Raw genomic sequence first — 17,074 nt, 5'->3', positions numbered from 1 at the left:
GTTCTTCTTAGCTGTCTTTTCCCTTGATTTTCTCTATTAAAATTATAGCTGATATGTCATTTCACTGGTTGCTACTAGTACTATGGAAATTATGTTCACCCCCAAGATCTCCATTGTTTTTTATATCAGCCTTAGGCATGAATTTCCTAATGCTCTGTTACAAAGAAAGTCAGTTCTTCTCAGTTTTTAAGACCATTTCTCTTTCTCACCAGAGCCTCTGCATCACTGCAGTGGAGTGGAGTTCAGGGACTGTAGCCTGCTTCCCACTGGAGGACACTACAGCTCTTCAAATGTGGTGCTGGTGCGGAAGGTGGTCTCTGACCTTTTCAACTTGCCCTTTCTCTTATGGAACCTTCTGTAGACCTACTGTGCCTACAAATGGGGCCTGTTGAAGGAAGGGAACCTCAGTCCTTTGGCTCTGCTTGTTTGAAATAGAGCTTCTGCAACACTGACCAGGGGCTCTACTGCTCTGAGGGTGAATCTGTAGCTCAGACTAGGGGTTGGCATAGAGTAAGCCTGTCTTCTTGGCTATACCTGGCTGGAGTAGTTTCAGTCACACTGCACTGGGGAAGGAGCTATGGGAACGGGTTGCAGCTCAGATGCCACAGACTCTCATTCTCACCAAGATTTAATAGATTTTTTTTTAAGTAAATGTTTCTCCATTTGTTCTGTGCCCTTAGGATAATTTCCAGATGCATTAAATGATTTTTATTATTTAAATGATTTTTACCAGTTGAATGGTCATTTTTTTGGGAATAGGGTCTTTTAAGCTCCTTACACTGCCATTCTGGAAGTCTTGCTCTCTGGGAGAAATAGTGTATTGGTTAGAAGAAAATATCCACTGTGAATCACAGAGAATCAAAAAGATGGAAAATATAGTAAGTGCACATCACTTAATGGTGTCAATAGGTTCTGTGACTTTAAGTGAAACAACATACTAGTATAATGAAATCAGTTTAACCGTAGGCTAATTGCTATAAGTAGGAGTAAGTTCCCATAGCGTCTCATCAGCATTATAACAAAGCATGTTGAAAAAAATGATAGTATTTGAGGGCTTACTGTACAGAAAAGTTTGTAAATGCTATATGGGACATAGTGAAAGGTCTGAAGTTCTAATATGTATGTAATTGGAATTCTAAAAGCCAAAGAGAGAGTGGAACAGAAGCAATATTTGAAGAGAATAGACAGCAATCCACATAATTAAGAAGTTCTGAGAACCCCAAGCAGGACAAATACAGTGAAAATCACAACCAGATATATCACATTAAAATTAGTAAAACCAAAGAGAAAGAGAAAAACCTCAAATGCATTTAGAAGAGGAAGTAGACACATTACCTTAAAAGATCAAAATGGAAACTTTCTGGTATCTTCAAAGCGCTAAAAGAAAGTAATTGCCAACCTAGATCCATACCCATTAAAAATATCCTTCAAAAGTGAAGGTGAAGTAAAGATATTTCTGGACAACAAAAACTGATGAATTCAGTTTCAATAGAATTTCACTAAGGAAAATACTAAAGGTAATTTTTTTGAAGGTGAAAGGGAGAACAAAAATCATCAGGGAATGAAGATAATAATGTAAATGTATTTTTCTACCAATGAACTATAAACTTAAAAATGGCTAAGGTGGTGAATTTTGTGTTATGTGCATTTTTCCACAATAAAAAAAGAAAAATAATAATAATCTATTTATTTACTCAGTAGACATACAAAGGTATAGCTTTGAAGGATGTTTCTTTAATCAGCCACTCAAGATTCAGACAAAGCAAAACCATGTGCTCTCTATACCAATGAGAATTCAAGACATGACTCCAACCCAATTTCATACCATCCAGTCACAATGCCACCTGTTGAGTTCTATGTATGGTAAAGTTAAAATTAAATAAGATTTAAAATGAAAATGAAAAACTCAGTCACACTGACCTCATTTCAGGTGTTCAATAGGTATATATGGCTAACACTGATATAAAACATCACTGCTGAAAGCTGAAAGTGCTACTGGACAATGCTAATCTAGAACAACCACTAATTAATATCAATATAATGACTTGATATTCTCTATAATTTTATTTATTTTTTGTTAATCCTCACCAGAGGATATTTTTTCCATTGATTTTTATTGAGAGTAGAAATGAGGGAGAGGGAGAGAGAGAAACATCGCTGAGAGAGAACATCAATTGGTTGCCTCCCGCATGTACCCTGACTGGGGCTGAGATCAAACCTGCAACCCAGGTGGGTGCCCTTGACTGAGACTTTTGGTACTTAGTTTATGTGTGCCACGAGAAGAACTTTATTGGACCTTTAAAGCTACACTGAAAAAAAAGTAACCAATGAATTATATTTAGCCACATTGCTCCTAAAAAAGTGTATTGTCCTATTTATTTTTATGGAGAACAAAAAGTTTTTTTTGCATTCAAGTAAAATTTATGCAATTTACTTTTAAAATTAAAAGAGAGACAATATACATAATCAACATTAGGAACAAGAAGGGGTCCTAGCCCTAGCCAGCTGGTTTGGCTCAGTGGCTAGAGCATTGGCCTGCGAATCAAAGGGTTCTGGTTCGATTCTGGTCAAGGACATGTACTTTGGTTGCAGGCTCCTCCCCAGCCCAGGCCCTGGTCAGAGCACGTGCAGGAGGCAACCAATCAATGTGTTTCTCTCACATCAATGTTTCTTTTTGCCTTTCCCTCTCCTCTACTCTCTCTAACAATCAGTGGAGCCCTAGCTGGTTTGGTTCAGTGGAAAGAGCATCGGCCTGTGGACTGAAGGGTCTCAGGTTTGATTCCTGGTCAAGGGTACATGCCCTTGTGGGCTCAATCCCTAGGGGGGTGTATGTAGGAGGCAGCCAATCAATGATTCTCTCTCATCATTGATGTTTCTGTCTCTCTCTCCTTCTCCTTTCCTCTCTGAAATCAATAAAAATATATTTTAAAAAATCAATGGAAAAATATTCTTGGGTGAGGATTAAAAAAAAAAAAAAAAAAGAAGGGGCTCTACCAATAGATACAAAGGAGAAGAAAAATTTGGTGGCCAGTGTGGGTAAGTGGTTAGAGTGTTGGCCTGCACACTGAAAATTGCTGTTCTATAATAATGCACAGCCATAATATTATGTGACATTTAGTTTCTCCTCCTCACTATGTTATTAGAAATAAAATGTTTCTTTAGTTGAACCATGTAATTTATCTTAGTCCTGTCAGCTGCCACATCAAAATTGGTAAGACACAGGTGTTTATCATTCATGATACCTGCTTTGGCCTATAATATGTCATAGCAGATATATATCCACAGGTTGTTCTACCACCATGAAAAGCAGTCCTAAATACCATTCGGCTTCAAGTAGAGCAGTTTTGTCCTATTTATATGCAAATGTTCTCCTCTTAAAGTGCCTACTTTAGTTAAACATCAGAGTTGCAGAGTTACAATTAATAGTCCAATAGAGTGAGAAAAATTAAGAAAACACAAATGTACTTTGGGATTTGTGTGCCAGGGTCAGAATTTCCCTAGTGTGCTGCTGGGGTCTAGATGTTAATTACATGTTCTCTTGTGTTTTAAGTTAAACAATCTGAAGAAATGTGTATTTAAAGTGTTCCTCATAGTGAACATTATGGCTAATGAAACAGAAGTTAATATTTTATTTCTTCACAAAGAGATGAATGTATTTAATTAATTGAACATTATTTTCTGTACTTTGCTTAAGCTTAGTATTATGTTTCATTAAAAATACAAGGAAATTGTAGTTGTATGAAGCAGATATGTTCTCATAGGATTTATGGAGAAATAATTATTTTTAATCATTGAGAAGTCTGAGGAACCTATTATTTGAAATTAATATTCTTTGTGCATCTCTGCTTCATTTGGCAAACAAGTGATAATAGTACATGTGGTCAAGATTGGTTTGATAGAAAAGAAAGAAGGTTATATTTTTAAAGGAAGGATATTTGTGATGTGGTTACTACAGTCTTCTATAACTGATCCCTAACTAATTGTTTTGAAACATTTTTTAAAGATTATTAATATGAGTTTTTGCATGGGTTAAAAATAATTGACTCACAGATTTCAGTATATATTCTAGATTTAACCAACAGTGACTTTAAAAAAAGTTTTAAATAGGATGATTCCCTAATTTAGCTACATGTAGGAATATTTTGGGACTACCCTACTTGTTTTGATTGATTTGAGTTATTTTATTTGAAGAGACTTCCTTAGTTCTCTTGACTGTGGAAAATTGATTAGTTATCCTCTCAGTATCAGTTCATAAAGCACCTAAATTATACCAAAATGAATGAGTTCATCAAAACATGCAAGAATATGTCAAGCTAATTTCCCAATAGAGGTGAGTGGGGCATGTCTTAATTAAGAATCTGAGACTTTCAGGTGAAATCTTATTAAATCTGTTAGTTCTTTTGTTTACTCAGTAAAAGCAAAACTTTATATTTAGCTTTTAGTGTGGGAAATAGAACTGCTCTAGGTATTTTATGCAATAGTTGTTTATATTATTGGCAGAGCTGACCTTGCCTAGGCTTCCAAGAAAGTAGAGATTCACCACAGAACAGAATAAAGTATGTCTCTATGACCTCGCTGGCCCGCAGCAAAAGGCTAAATTAGCAAGTATATGGTCCCTGCCTCACTTCCACATGCTGTATCTCTCTACACTGCGTCTAATTTGGCCTCAAAACCTAGCTCAAGGGAATGCTGCACTTTTGGTTTTGCAGCCTCCATGAAATAGGAGAATATATTAGCAGGAGGTGGGGAGAGAGGCCTGCTATTGGGTCAGACACAACAGTGCCAGTAATCAGGTTTCCTTTAGTTGAGAAAGAACTCTGCCTTGTATTTTTTACAGCCCTCGAACCCAGCCTGTGCCTGTAGTTGACACTCAGTGAATGCTGGTTGAATTAATATTAATCCTAATATCACATTTATAAATACATGTCCATCCATTAGTAACATTATATATTCATTCTGTAGTTTTTTGTTTGTTTGTGTGTTTTGTTTTGTTTTTTTGGCTGGGATTTTTTTTTTAAGCTTTCTGTCTATTTTAGTTTAGTTAAAATGAAATAATCTATAAATGCAATTAACTGGCCACATGGGAATTAAAATGTTCCATCATGCTGGAAAATAGTTTAATTTCAATACCAAAAATGTAAACAAAATGTTACTGTTTTGCCCTGTGCAAGAGTCAGCCACCTTCCTCACTGGATATTTGCATCTCATTTTGGATATAATGTCCCTGTTCTCTCAATCAGTGTTTTCATCTTGTTCCTGCTTTAAGGACGTCATATTTTGGGCTGGAATTAGTCTAATCTTTGTTCACAGAGTTAGTATTAAGAATAATTAATTGAATTATGTTTCAAATGGTGTTCTGCTTGAGGCTTGTTTGCTATTTACTAGCTTTATTTTAGTTCTTTGCTTTTTTGTTGTTTATGTCCCTGTTTTTGTTCTTGTAAAGAACTGAGCTTTCAAACCAAAAAGGGAAGGTAGGGGAGGGTGGGAGTTAGGGCGAGATATCAACCAAAGGACTTGTATGCATGCATATAAGCATAACCAATGGACACAGACACCAGGGGGGTGAGGGCAGGAGCAAGGGCGGCGGGCAATATGGGGATAAGGACACATATGTAATACCTTAATCAATAAAGAACGGAAAAAAAGAATTGAGCTTTATATGCCTATATGCTTTAAGCATCATTTTTGTCTTAGTATATCATTTTGATGCACTCAGATAGTTGCTGCTTTTCACTGTACTGCGTTTCTAGAAACTGTACTGTAAAATAGATCGTTCTATTGTGGTTTGTATGTTTTTATATGAGAAATACTATAATTATGAATTGTGTTTCCAACTGAGGAGTTTTCACCAAAACAGTATGCTTAAAATGAACTTGTCACCAGAGACAAGATGTAAAAATTCAATCTTTATAATAATTGAAATGGAAAATTCTTTATTTTCAGTAAAATGAGGATAATACAAACTCATATAATTTTACAGTGTACCTGTTTACTCTAGTATACTAAAATATGTGTGTATACCTATAACAATTCCACTAGATATATTGTGTGTCTAAAAATGACAGACTAGCTATTATAAACATTATAATAGCTAATACTTTCCCCTAGAATTTAGAAGGGGGGCTTCCTCAGATATTATTAAACTGTTTGGGAAAATTGAACAAGTGACTTCTTCACTAATTTTTCATTAGTAAATAGAGGCTTTACAAATGATTGTATTTCTATATCGCTTGGCCCTAATTTGGGATTATTTTTTTCAAACATTGCAAAATCAGATTATTTTGAATTTTTACAAAAGGCTTTATTTGTGAATGTTTGGAAGAGGTGTCTTATTTATTAACAAGAGATTTTCTTGTTAATTTTTCCCCTCTTCCCCATTATCACCCCCCTTTTCCTACTAACCCCAATATTAAGGGCTCTTTAATCAAGAAAGAAGGCATTAAAGGGCATCAGAAGGCAGGAGGGTTAGCCACAGTCTTGCCTTGGTGGAGGGTGGTGTGTGTGAGTTCTGCGATTAGCTGGCGTGGGCATTCATTTTTGATCTCTGTTGTCTCTCTTCTCTGTACCTCCTTCTCTTTCTCTCTCTGTCTTTCTCTTTATTATTTTCAGTAGTAACTGTTGAATTATCTTCTTTTTTGTTCCCTTAGCCACCACCTAATGATGTTAGCTCAGGGCTCTTTTTTTTTTTTTTTTTTTTTGGAAGAAAAAAAATCATTGTTATAAAACATTATATAACCAGATAAAAACACTGGGAAATAGATGTAAGTATAGATTAGGCTGTATAAATTGGGAAGAGAGACAAAATTTGAGATGGAGAAGAAAGAATTGCTCATATATATCACGTTTATTAAAAATAACTTTATGTGCCTGTCTCCCTAACCAGGCTGTGTGGTACTCTGGAGCAGTAGAATGCAGAACCATACCGTCTTACTCATCTTCGGGTCTCAGCCCCTTGGATGTTGCTCAGTGCAGTAAATATGTATTGGACTGAATGGAAACATACCTGTATTTTCTTCAGAAAGACTGACAAGGGTTTTTTTCCTTCTTTTCCTTTCGAGTCTCTTAAATGCCATTGGTTCTTATCTGTTATAAGCCAGCTTCATTGAATTTGATTGCTGAAATTGAATTCAGATAAGAGAAGAATTGGTTCTAAAAGTCCATTCCTGCCAAAACCGATTTAGCTCGGTGGATAGAGCGTCAGCCTGCGGACTGAAGGGTCCCAGGTTCGATTCCGGTCAAGGGCATGTACCTTTGTTGCGGGCACATCCCCAGTAGGGAGTGTGCAGGAGGCAGCTGGTCGATGTTTCTCTCTCATCGATGTTTCTAACTCTCTATCTCTCTCCCTTCCTCTCTGTAAAAAAAAAAACCAAACAATAAAAATTTATTTAAAAAAAAGTAAAAGTCCATTCCTGCTTTAAAAGGATGGTCTTCAATTATTTTTAATGTCATCATAATATTTTAATATCCTAGTGTTAGCATAATGTCCTTTGATAATTAATCTTTCTCAAACATGGATCTGGTCATGCTATTCTCTTACTGAAAAACCCTTTGAAAGCTTACAGTGGATTAGCATCCCCCAACCCAATTTCTGACCTTATTTTCCAATGTCTTTTTAGCCCTCTTGAACTATGACTCTTTACAAACAGCCACCAATGGCCCACTTTGTGGCTCTCATTCATTCTATCATGTCTTGCTTTAGTTTTGTGGTGGGATCTAATGAGATAATTGTTTAAAACATTTACATAATTCGTTGCACTACTCAAGTACTCAATATATTTCAGTAGTAGCTGTAATTTTTTATTTATTATTATTATTATTAGCTCCTTTTCATTTAAATCTCGGCTCATATGTCGCCTCCTAGGAGAATCCCTCCCCAGCCACACTGTAGAATATAGACCTCTTCAGGTAACTGTCTATCACATTTTAGCACCCAGGACTATTCATGTTGTAATTTAGCTGTGAATAGCTCCCATTTAGATAATTAGCTTCTTTGGTGTTGAAGCCAGGTCTTATGAACCTTTCCATATGTGCCTAACACAGAGGGTTTGTTGGGGGAAAAATGGATACCTCTCATGATTACTGCTTGTTAATAAAGTTAATTTACAACACAGTGGTAAAACTTTTAAGTAAGGGAAGGAGGGTAAACCACTATCACGAGGGTTTTCTGATCTCATTTTAGAATCTGTCACATAAATAAGTGCACAGTTTTCAATTTACTGTTGTGTTTGCATGGACAAAGGAGTGACTCATCTCTTTCAGGCTGCATTGAATTCAGCAAACTGAGCAAAGCGAACCTATTGCTAAGAAAATGAAGCTTGTTTTCGAGGCATTATTTTGTATCTTTGCCATAATGTCAAACCATAACATTAATCAAGAGAGAAACTTTATTTAAACCATAGTTCAGGAATAATGCAATCTGGGACTGAACAATCTGCCATTAGCCTGAGGGAGTTGGTAAATGCTTCCAGTCTCCATTTGTAGGTGTCTTGGTACAGTGCAGATGATATTTATTGTTTGTTCAGCTCGCAGCATCATCTTAGCCTCCCGAACCCCATCTTATTTGGACACATGACCTTGTCATGCTAACTTTGTCATCCCAGGTATTTGGAAACTAAGGTGCAAGAAGAGCAGCTTCTGGGCCACATTGTAAGCACTTATTTCTCAATTTGTCACTCCCTTCCAAAGCTTTACAATAGTGCCTTAATGTTAATGATTACAATATTATTTTACTTGTATGAAATGTTATATAAAAGCACTGTCCTCTCATTTTTAAAGTTAAAAGGAGATCTACATGCCCTGGCCAGTATGGCTCAGTTGGTCAGGGCACATACCCAGGTTGAGAGTTCGATACCTGGTTGGTGCACCTAGGAGGCAACCCATAGATGTTTCTTTCTCACATTGATCTCTCTCTCCCTCTCTCTGTCTCTCTCTCTCTCTCTCTTCTCCTCTCTAAAATCAATAAAAAAATTTTAAACATTAGATCTACACCTATTCTATTCAAATTAAAAGTATGTATGAATCATGATGGTTTAGTGAAAGTTCTAAATGTATTATTGACCAATTCTGCTTTAGGGAAGCTAGATTTTTAAGAGCTTGGGTTATATTATGGATTAAATAAATATTTCAAATAAATTTCAGTTTATTTAAAAATCTATCCTACAGTGATTCATGTAAGCTTGAGATAAGTCCATCAACTTATAATAGTATTAGAGGTCCAATACACAAAATTCGTGAAAGAGTAGGCCCTCCTTCCCCTGGATGCCTATATCAGCTTCCTTCTGGCACCTCGTACCCGGGCTTCCCTCTGGCACCCGGGACCTGGTCTTCCCTTTGGCTGCTGGCAGGCACCCAGGATCCAGGCTTCCCTTGTAGCCCAGCTTACCTGGAAGGTTGTAAGTCTAATTAGCATATTATGCTTCTATTATTATAGACTAGAGCCCCGGTGCATGAAATTTGTGCACGGGGAGGGTGAGGGTGAGAGGGGATCCTTCAGCCCGACCTGCACCCTCTCCAATCCAGGAGCACTGAGAGGATGTCCTACTGATGGCTCAGGCCCGCTCCCCATGGTTCTCTGCTCTCTGCGGGGCCTGCCTGCTCCACACCATGGCAACGGGTAAGCAGGCCCTGCTGGGCACTGCCTGCGGGCCACGCTTGCCTGCTTGGGGGTCCCTGCGGCGACCCATCAGCAGGCCCTGCTGGGCGCTGCCTTTGGGCTGCGCTTGCCTACTCGCGGATTGCCCCGGAGACCTGCCACGCCCGGCAACTCGCCAGTAGGCCCTGCTGGGTGCTTGCCTGCTCCGGGTTGCCACAGCAATGCCTGCTGGGCTCATGTTGCTGGGGTGATGCCGCCAGCATCCTGCCCCGGCTGCTATGTGCGCTGCCATCTTTGTCGTGGAGTGATGATTAATTTGCATATTACTCTTTTATTAGATAGGACTAGAGGCCCGGTGCATGGAAGGGGTCCCTCAGCCCGGCCTGCCCCCTCTCACAGTCCGGGAGGCCTTAGGGGCAGGAGGTGACTTGGCAATCAGGGGAAGGTGACACCCATTACACCTCTGCTGCTGCCACTGCCAACAGCACAAGCCTTGGCCGGCCCTGGTTACCTGCGCCTCGGACGGACCTGGGCGGCTGAGGGGCTGAGGGGTCTGGGGGTCTCCAGAGGCAGGCATGTGGAAAGGGCCCAGCCTTGCTGTGTGTCTGCTGCCCCGGTGGGGCTGAGGGGACTGGACGCTACCATCTTGTGGCTGTGGGCACTGCCATCTTTGAGGGTGTGGCAGTCAATTAGCATATTCCCTCCTTATTGGCTGTGGGCGCCACCATCTTTGCGATGGTGTGAGGGTCGATTAGCATATTCCATTTTTATTAGATAGGATGTTGATTTAGCTTGAAGTCCCTTTATTTAGAACCTTTTAACTGTACTCTGAAATATAGTGTAATTTGTACCGTTTGTCATCGTGCTCATTTTTTTGTATGAATTTTTATTTTAACAAAATTTTAGGAAGTGAAATATTACATGATTGCTATGATAATCTGAAAACATTGATATTTAGTTGGGCAAAATCCTGTCTTATTAAAATAATGCACATTGTTGTTCTCATCAACAAGGTCTTCTGTCTATTTTATTGGTGTTCATTTGGACAATACATATTTTCCTGATTTGGATAATGAAGTAGTTGGAAAAAGAAAATATTTTTATAAAAATTATTTTCAACTAATGTGATTGTAAAATATATAGAAAAAGACTCATAGCCTGGCTGGTGTGGCTCAGTTGGTTGAGCTTCATCCCATGCACCTAGATGTCAGCCGTTCGATTCTCAGTTAGGGCACATGCCCAGGTTTTGGGCTCAGTACCCAGTAGGGGGCATGTAGATGGCAGCCAGTTGATGTTTTTCTCTCATTGATGTTTCTGTCCCTCTCCCTCTTCCTTCCTCTTTTTGAAATCAATTTAAAAATCCTATATAATAAAGAGGTAATCTGCAAATTAACCCTCATGCCCTTACAAGATGGCTTCCTATGACCAGGCTTGCAGGGGGGTTAGTAAGGGATGACCGAACGACTGAACAAGCAGGCTTCATGGGGCAACCAGGCCAGCGGGGGATTTAGTGAGGGACGACCAAATGACTGAACAGCAGGCTGCGTGGGGTGACCAAGCCAGGAGGGTGCCATCAGGGGCGACCAGGCCGGCAAGGAGGGGGCAGTTGGGGGTGACCAGGCCAGCAGGGGGGACAGTTGGGGGCGACCAAGGCTGGCAGGGGGGGCAGTAAGGGGCAACCAGGCCAGCAGAGGGGGCCAGTTTGTGATGACCAGGCTGGTAGGGGGGAGCAGTAAGAAGCAACCAGGCTGGTGGGGGGAGGGCAGTTAAGGGTGACCAGGCTGGCGGGGGGTGGTGTGCAGTTGGGGGCGGCCAGGCCAGCAGGGGGCAGTAGGGGGTGATTAGGCTGGCAGGGGGGCAGTGAGGGGCAACCAGGCCATCAGGGGGGCAGTTAGGGGTGATCAGACCGGCAGAGGGGGGCAGTTGGGGGTGACTACGCTGGCAGGGGCAGCAGTAAGGGGGGGTCAGCGGGGTGGGGGGGCCAGTTAGGAGTGACCAGGCTGGCAGGGAGGGGGCAGTTGGGAGCAACCTGGCCAGCAGTGGCAGGCAGTTAGGGGTGACCTGGTCAGTAGGTGGGGCAGTTAGGGGCGATCAGGCCAGCATGCGGAGGCAGTGAGGGGCGATCAGGGGTGGGGGCAGTTAGGGGCGACCAGGCCGGTAGGCAGGTGAGTGATTAGGAGCCAGCAGTCCAGGATTGTGAGAGGTATGTCCAACTGCCAGTTTAGGCCCGATTCCCAGGATCGGGCCTAAACCGGCAGTCAGACATTCCCCCGAGGGGGAATTTTATGTACCGGGCCTCTACTATCCTATCTAATAAAAGAGAAACATGGTAATTAGTGTATGACCGTTACCCTTCCCATTGGCTAATCAGGGCAATATGCAAATTAACTGAGAGCCAAATGGCGGCCGGCAGCCAGGCAGCTGGAAGCTCACATGAGGCTTGCTTGCTTTAGTGACGGAGGAAGCCAAGCTTCCCCGCCTGCCTTGCCGGCCTCTCAGCTGCATTCTAAGCAACTATGTTACAAAAATAGAAGCTAAACAAAACCCTGGGCTTCAGCCAGCAGGACCGCAACATTGTTTCAAATACAGAAGGGTAAACAAAGGCCAGAAACCTGCTTTCAGCACCGGAGGTCTCATAGCTGGAGCCGAGCCTCAGAGCTAAAGCTGGCCCAGAATGAAAAAAAAGGAAAAAAGGACAGGTTGGGAGCTTCAGTCACCCGCCAGCCTGAAAACGCCCCTCAGCCCCTCACCCAGGCTGGCCAGGCACCCCAGTGGGGACCCCCCACCCTGATCCAGGACACCCTCAGGGCAAACCAGCCAGCCCCCTCCTGTGCACCAGGCTTCTATCCTATATAGTAAAAGGGTACTATGCCTCCCAGCACCGGGATCAGCGGAGCAGCGAGGCCTCCCGGCACTGGGATCAGCATGACAGGGTGCAGCAACCAAACCCCCCTGATCGGCCCTGCTCTGTGTGTGACAAGGTGCGGCGCCCCCCCCCCCCCGCCCCCCATGGGCCCTGCTCTGTGTGTGACGGTAGAGCCATAACCTCCCCATTGGCCCTGCCCTGAGTGTGACAGTGGCGGTCCCCCAACCCCCTGATCCGCCCTGCCCTGAGTGTGACAGGGGGCGGTGCCCCAACTCCCCTATTGGCCCTACTCTGTGAGTGACAGGGGGGAGCTCCTCAACCCCCTGATCAGCCCTGCTCTGTGCATGACAGGGGGGAGCTCCCCAACCCCCTGATCGACCCTGCTCTGTGCGTGACAGGGGGTGGCACCGCAACCTCCCTATCGACCCTGCCTTGAGTGTGACAGGGGGCGGTGCCCCAACCCCCCAATCGGCCCTACCCTGAGCGTGACTAGGGGTAGCATTGCAACCTCCCGATCCGCCCTGCTTTGTGCATGACGGGGCGGCGCCCCAACTCCCCAATCGGCCCTGCTCTGAGCCCGACCAGAGGCTGCACCTAGGGATTGGGCCTGCCCTCTGCCACCCGGGAGCAGGCCTAAGCCAGCAGGGCGTTATCTCCCGAGGGGTCCCAGACTGCAAGAGGGCACAGGCCGGTCTGAGGGACCCCCTCTCCCCCCTCCCCCCCCAAGTGCACAAATTTTTGTGCACCGGGCCTCTAGTATATATATAAAAAGAAAAGGACACTTTTCTAGATTGGTTGCTAATGAAATTTAATGCAGATGATTCCCATTTCAGTGACATTAGAGACTCTTGTTTGATATATTATGCATCCAATTTTGACAAGAATCTGTACCTAATATTTCACCTGCTTTATTTCTAGAATTTAACACGTGAATTGGACAACAAGGAAAAACAGCAACTACAGATGTTGGATCAACTTAAGGAGATCCAGAATCACTTTGAGACGTGTGATGCCAAGTGCAAGCAAGCTGACCACCAGATCTCCGAGCTGACACACCATGCTGAGGATGCAACCAAGCAGGCTGAGCAGTACCTCCTAGAGTTCCAGCAGTCAGAGGCCCTGAGGCAGGAGGCAGAGAAGAGGAGAGAGGAGCTGAAACTGAAAGCTCAGGATTCCATTAGGCAGTGGAAGCTGAAGCATAAGAAGTTAGAGCGAGCAATGGAGAAACAATCTGAAACTCTGGATCAACTGACAGACAAGAATAATCAGGTATAAATGCCAAATTCCTAAGGAATTATTTTTGCTGTGACCAACCATTCATTCATCTGTCCTGTGATCAAACACTTATGCGCCATGCTGTGCATATAATCTATCAAGATGTCCTTGATAGAAGAGTGTTTATGTCTTGACTCTTTCAAGGTAAAGAGTGATTTTGTTTTGTTTTTTAATCTTTTAAAAGCCTTTTTTTATTCCATGACTTTTCAGAGTTGGCCCTTAAAATAGATCTAACCTCTCTTCCAGTTTAATTTTTATTTCCTTACATTGAAATCATTGCTTAATACTCATGTGTAAGAAAATCACAAAATCTTTCTTAAGAATTATGTGACTTTTCACCCAAGGCATATATTTTATAATTTCATTTCTTGGTATTCTTCAACTTAAGTATTTGTTAAAAAGAAGCATTTAAAAATGCAGTAGTTACTACTTGACCATTTTGTGGCAGCCACTATAATGGGTTTAGTTAGATGACTGATATCGATAATCTCACTGAATGAATAGTATTTTCAGATCACAAGCCTCTTTAAGACCCGGCTTTTGTGCCCTTTTGATAGCAATGAAAAGCATTTCACTGATCTATGTATGCATTTCACATCATCTTTTCTCTTGCATAATCAGTTACTTTAAATGGATTTTATGCTCCTATGTTGATTTTCCAGTATATCTTTGGGTTGAATTAAACCCAGATGTTTATAAGATAACTACAAAAGGTGCCCCACCTCCCACAGTGCGAGAAGGCACCCTGCGGGCCGCCGCAGGAGTCAGGCTGGCGCCACGGGCGGCCAGGACCCATGCCTGACTTCCACCCCAGGCCCTCCCTGCCCTTCTGCCTGTGTCCACTCCGGGGCTGCCCAAGCTGCCATGGTGGCTCTAGCAGGTCCCCCTGTGTCTGTCTCCATCTCCGTTCTGGGCCTCACCTGCGCACACAACCTCCTCCTGTCTGGTGGTTACCTGTTACGGCATCCAGGCCTAATTTGCATATTACCTCTTTATATGTATAGATAAGCAGGAAAGTCATGATTTGATTTTTATCCATGTTTAGTCTTGGTTTATCATTTCTTCTTTGTCATTTGTCACTTGTCAAGAACTATGAACATTTTAGAATAATCCTCATTTGGATAAGTTGACTTTTTTTAAAAAGAAAACAAAATGTAAGACATTTACATTCGTGAAATCAATTGTCAGCACATAAGAGTGACAGGTCTTTGTTTCAGATGAGCTGTCATGGAAAAGATATTTTACCTCTTACATAGGAGTTTCTCAGACCTCTAGACGATGGAGGAAGTGATCGCTTGGCCCTCACTGTGGATGCTTGCTTTCCAATTTAACCCAGTGGGCTCATTCTGGGTGGACCAGTTGCCCAGATGTAAACAGCTCTAAAGCTTTCAGACTTGAATCTAAACTGATTTGATTCCAGGAAATTGCTCAACCTTGATTATTCTGCTGTCAGCCTGGTCTGGCAACTGGTTCAGTGAGCCTGCCTATAAGGGAGGCTGCTAGGGGGAACAGTGGTTGGGGGGGATTGATTAATTGAGAACCATCTGGGGATTTTACTTAATTAGAGGAAATTTAGAAGAGTCCATGCCATCAGGCAGTATCCTAATCCATGGAGCTGAGAGTTTTCTAGATTGAGCTTTTCAGAATATTAAAGATTGTTAAACAATCATTTTTCAGATACTCCTGATATAATTATTTTTTATCACTTAGCATTGCTAATAATAAGCAAAGAAGTAGTTTTAAAGTGATTGCCATAGTTAGGGTAGTATCACAATTATCACAGCAGGCATTGTAATTTCCACTTTAAAAGCCTTAAAATTAATGCAGCATGTTGCAGTTATAGCAATGGTTAATCAAGGAAGAAAGGGTAACATATATTTCACTGCAAATGCATGTGTTCAGTAAATCTGTGTTGTAGAAATACATTGTAAATAATTTTTGGGAAAAGTGTTTTTATACATCTTACTGAATAATACCACTAATGAGAATTTGATTCTTAATACAATCTCAAAGCCATCTTAAGGCATTAGTAATACAGCCTACTCCTTTTTTTTTTTTTTTTTTTTTTTTTTTTTTTTTTTAGGACTAATTATTTTCAAAAAGTGCCTCCAGGGTATATTTGGAAGTGTATATTAAAATAAAAATGATACTGGTTGACAAGTAAAACATATTATGGTTTAAAGAATAAATTAATTGTTTAATAAGTAGCTTTGTTGAGCCATTTTATATGGTCAAAAGATATAATTTTTGGATTTTAAAAATAGTTCTGTGCATACTTCCATATCTTTTAACAGAATAATTTATTTTCTGCTTTAATATTTTCCAGTTAAAAATACATTAGAAGGGCCCTGGCCAGATTGCTCAGTTCTGGACAGGCTTGTCGTTCTGTACACAAAGGTTGCGGGTTAGATTCCTGGTCAGGGTACATACCTAGGTTGCAGATTCGATCCTAGTTGGGGCATGTACTGGAGGCAGCTAATCAGTGTTTTTCTCTCTCTCATGGATTTTTCTCTCTCTTTTTATCCCTTCCTCTTTCTATCTAAACATATCCCCTGGTTAAGATTAAAAAAACCCAACCTTTATTAAAAATTACATTAGAAGGCTAAAAGCTTTTATTTTTCTAAATATTGCTCTGTGCTCTGATTTATTTGCTTTTTTTTTTTTGCTTTTTACATTTTTGGAATCTTGGTAGACTACTATATATATCTATAGATATGTATCTATAGATATACATAGATACATCTATATATATATATATCATCTTAAAAACTGCTTAATTACTGAAGGATATGGAATATCAGTCAAATGGCATATCATTGCAGAAACAAACAGAAATCAGATTGTATACTTTCCTTTCAAAGACAATGGCATGGATGTATACATCAGGGAATCATGGTATTCTTTAGGATATGTAGATGAATGTGTATTGGAAGACCTAAAATTCTATAGATACATATAATCTACTCATAAGTTGTGAGGTTTTTGTTCTAATTAATTAATTAATTAATTAATTAATTAAAAATTATAGTTGACATAAAATATATTAGTTTCAGGCCAAAAATAAGCATGAAACCTTGGTTTTACTTTTGAAGTGCTGTTTGAAGTCATTGGCTTTTATACATGCTTGGAAAATGCTAAAGAAAAAAAACAACTGATTCTGTTCATAACATATGCTTTCCTGAATGTTCCAAATTCATATATCTTTTTAACATGGATAATGGGAATCCTCTTAGGTTATGTGTGTGTGTATGTTTGTGTGTGTTTTCTGAATTGGCAGAATACTTGGCTTGCTCGTGTGTCTTGAGCTTTTTGTTTGATAATCTTTGACTTCAAGAATCTTA

At 40.9% G+C, this 17,074-nt stretch overlaps 1 protein-coding gene across 11 annotated transcripts in view; it reads left to right on the top strand.

The window, feature by feature from the left end:
- The window catches only part of CEP128 (centrosomal protein 128), a 344,130-nt gene that overhangs the window by 110,346 nt on the left and 216,710 nt on the right, over positions 1-17,074 (top strand). For all 11 annotated transcript variants that reach the window (XR_004968369.1, XM_036314524.1, XM_036314495.1 and 8 more), the window contains one exon: positions 13,377-13,727. Coding sequence is in view for 10 of the 11 variants with exons in the window: in XM_036314524.1 (XP_036170417.1) it covers positions 13,377-13,727 (351 nt within the window). In the remaining variant the exon portion in view is untranslated. The remainder of the gene's footprint in view (positions 1-13,376; positions 13,728-17,074) is intronic.

Source organism: Myotis myotis, unplaced genomic scaffold, assembly GCF_014108235.1.
Source record: "Myotis myotis isolate mMyoMyo1 unplaced genomic scaffold, mMyoMyo1.p scaffold_m19_p_1, whole genome shotgun sequence".
Lineage (NCBI taxonomy): Eukaryota > Metazoa > Chordata > Mammalia > Chiroptera > Vespertilionidae > Myotis > Myotis myotis.
Note: the sequence above shows the minus strand (reverse complement) of the source record. Positions and strands in the feature narration are given on the sequence as shown.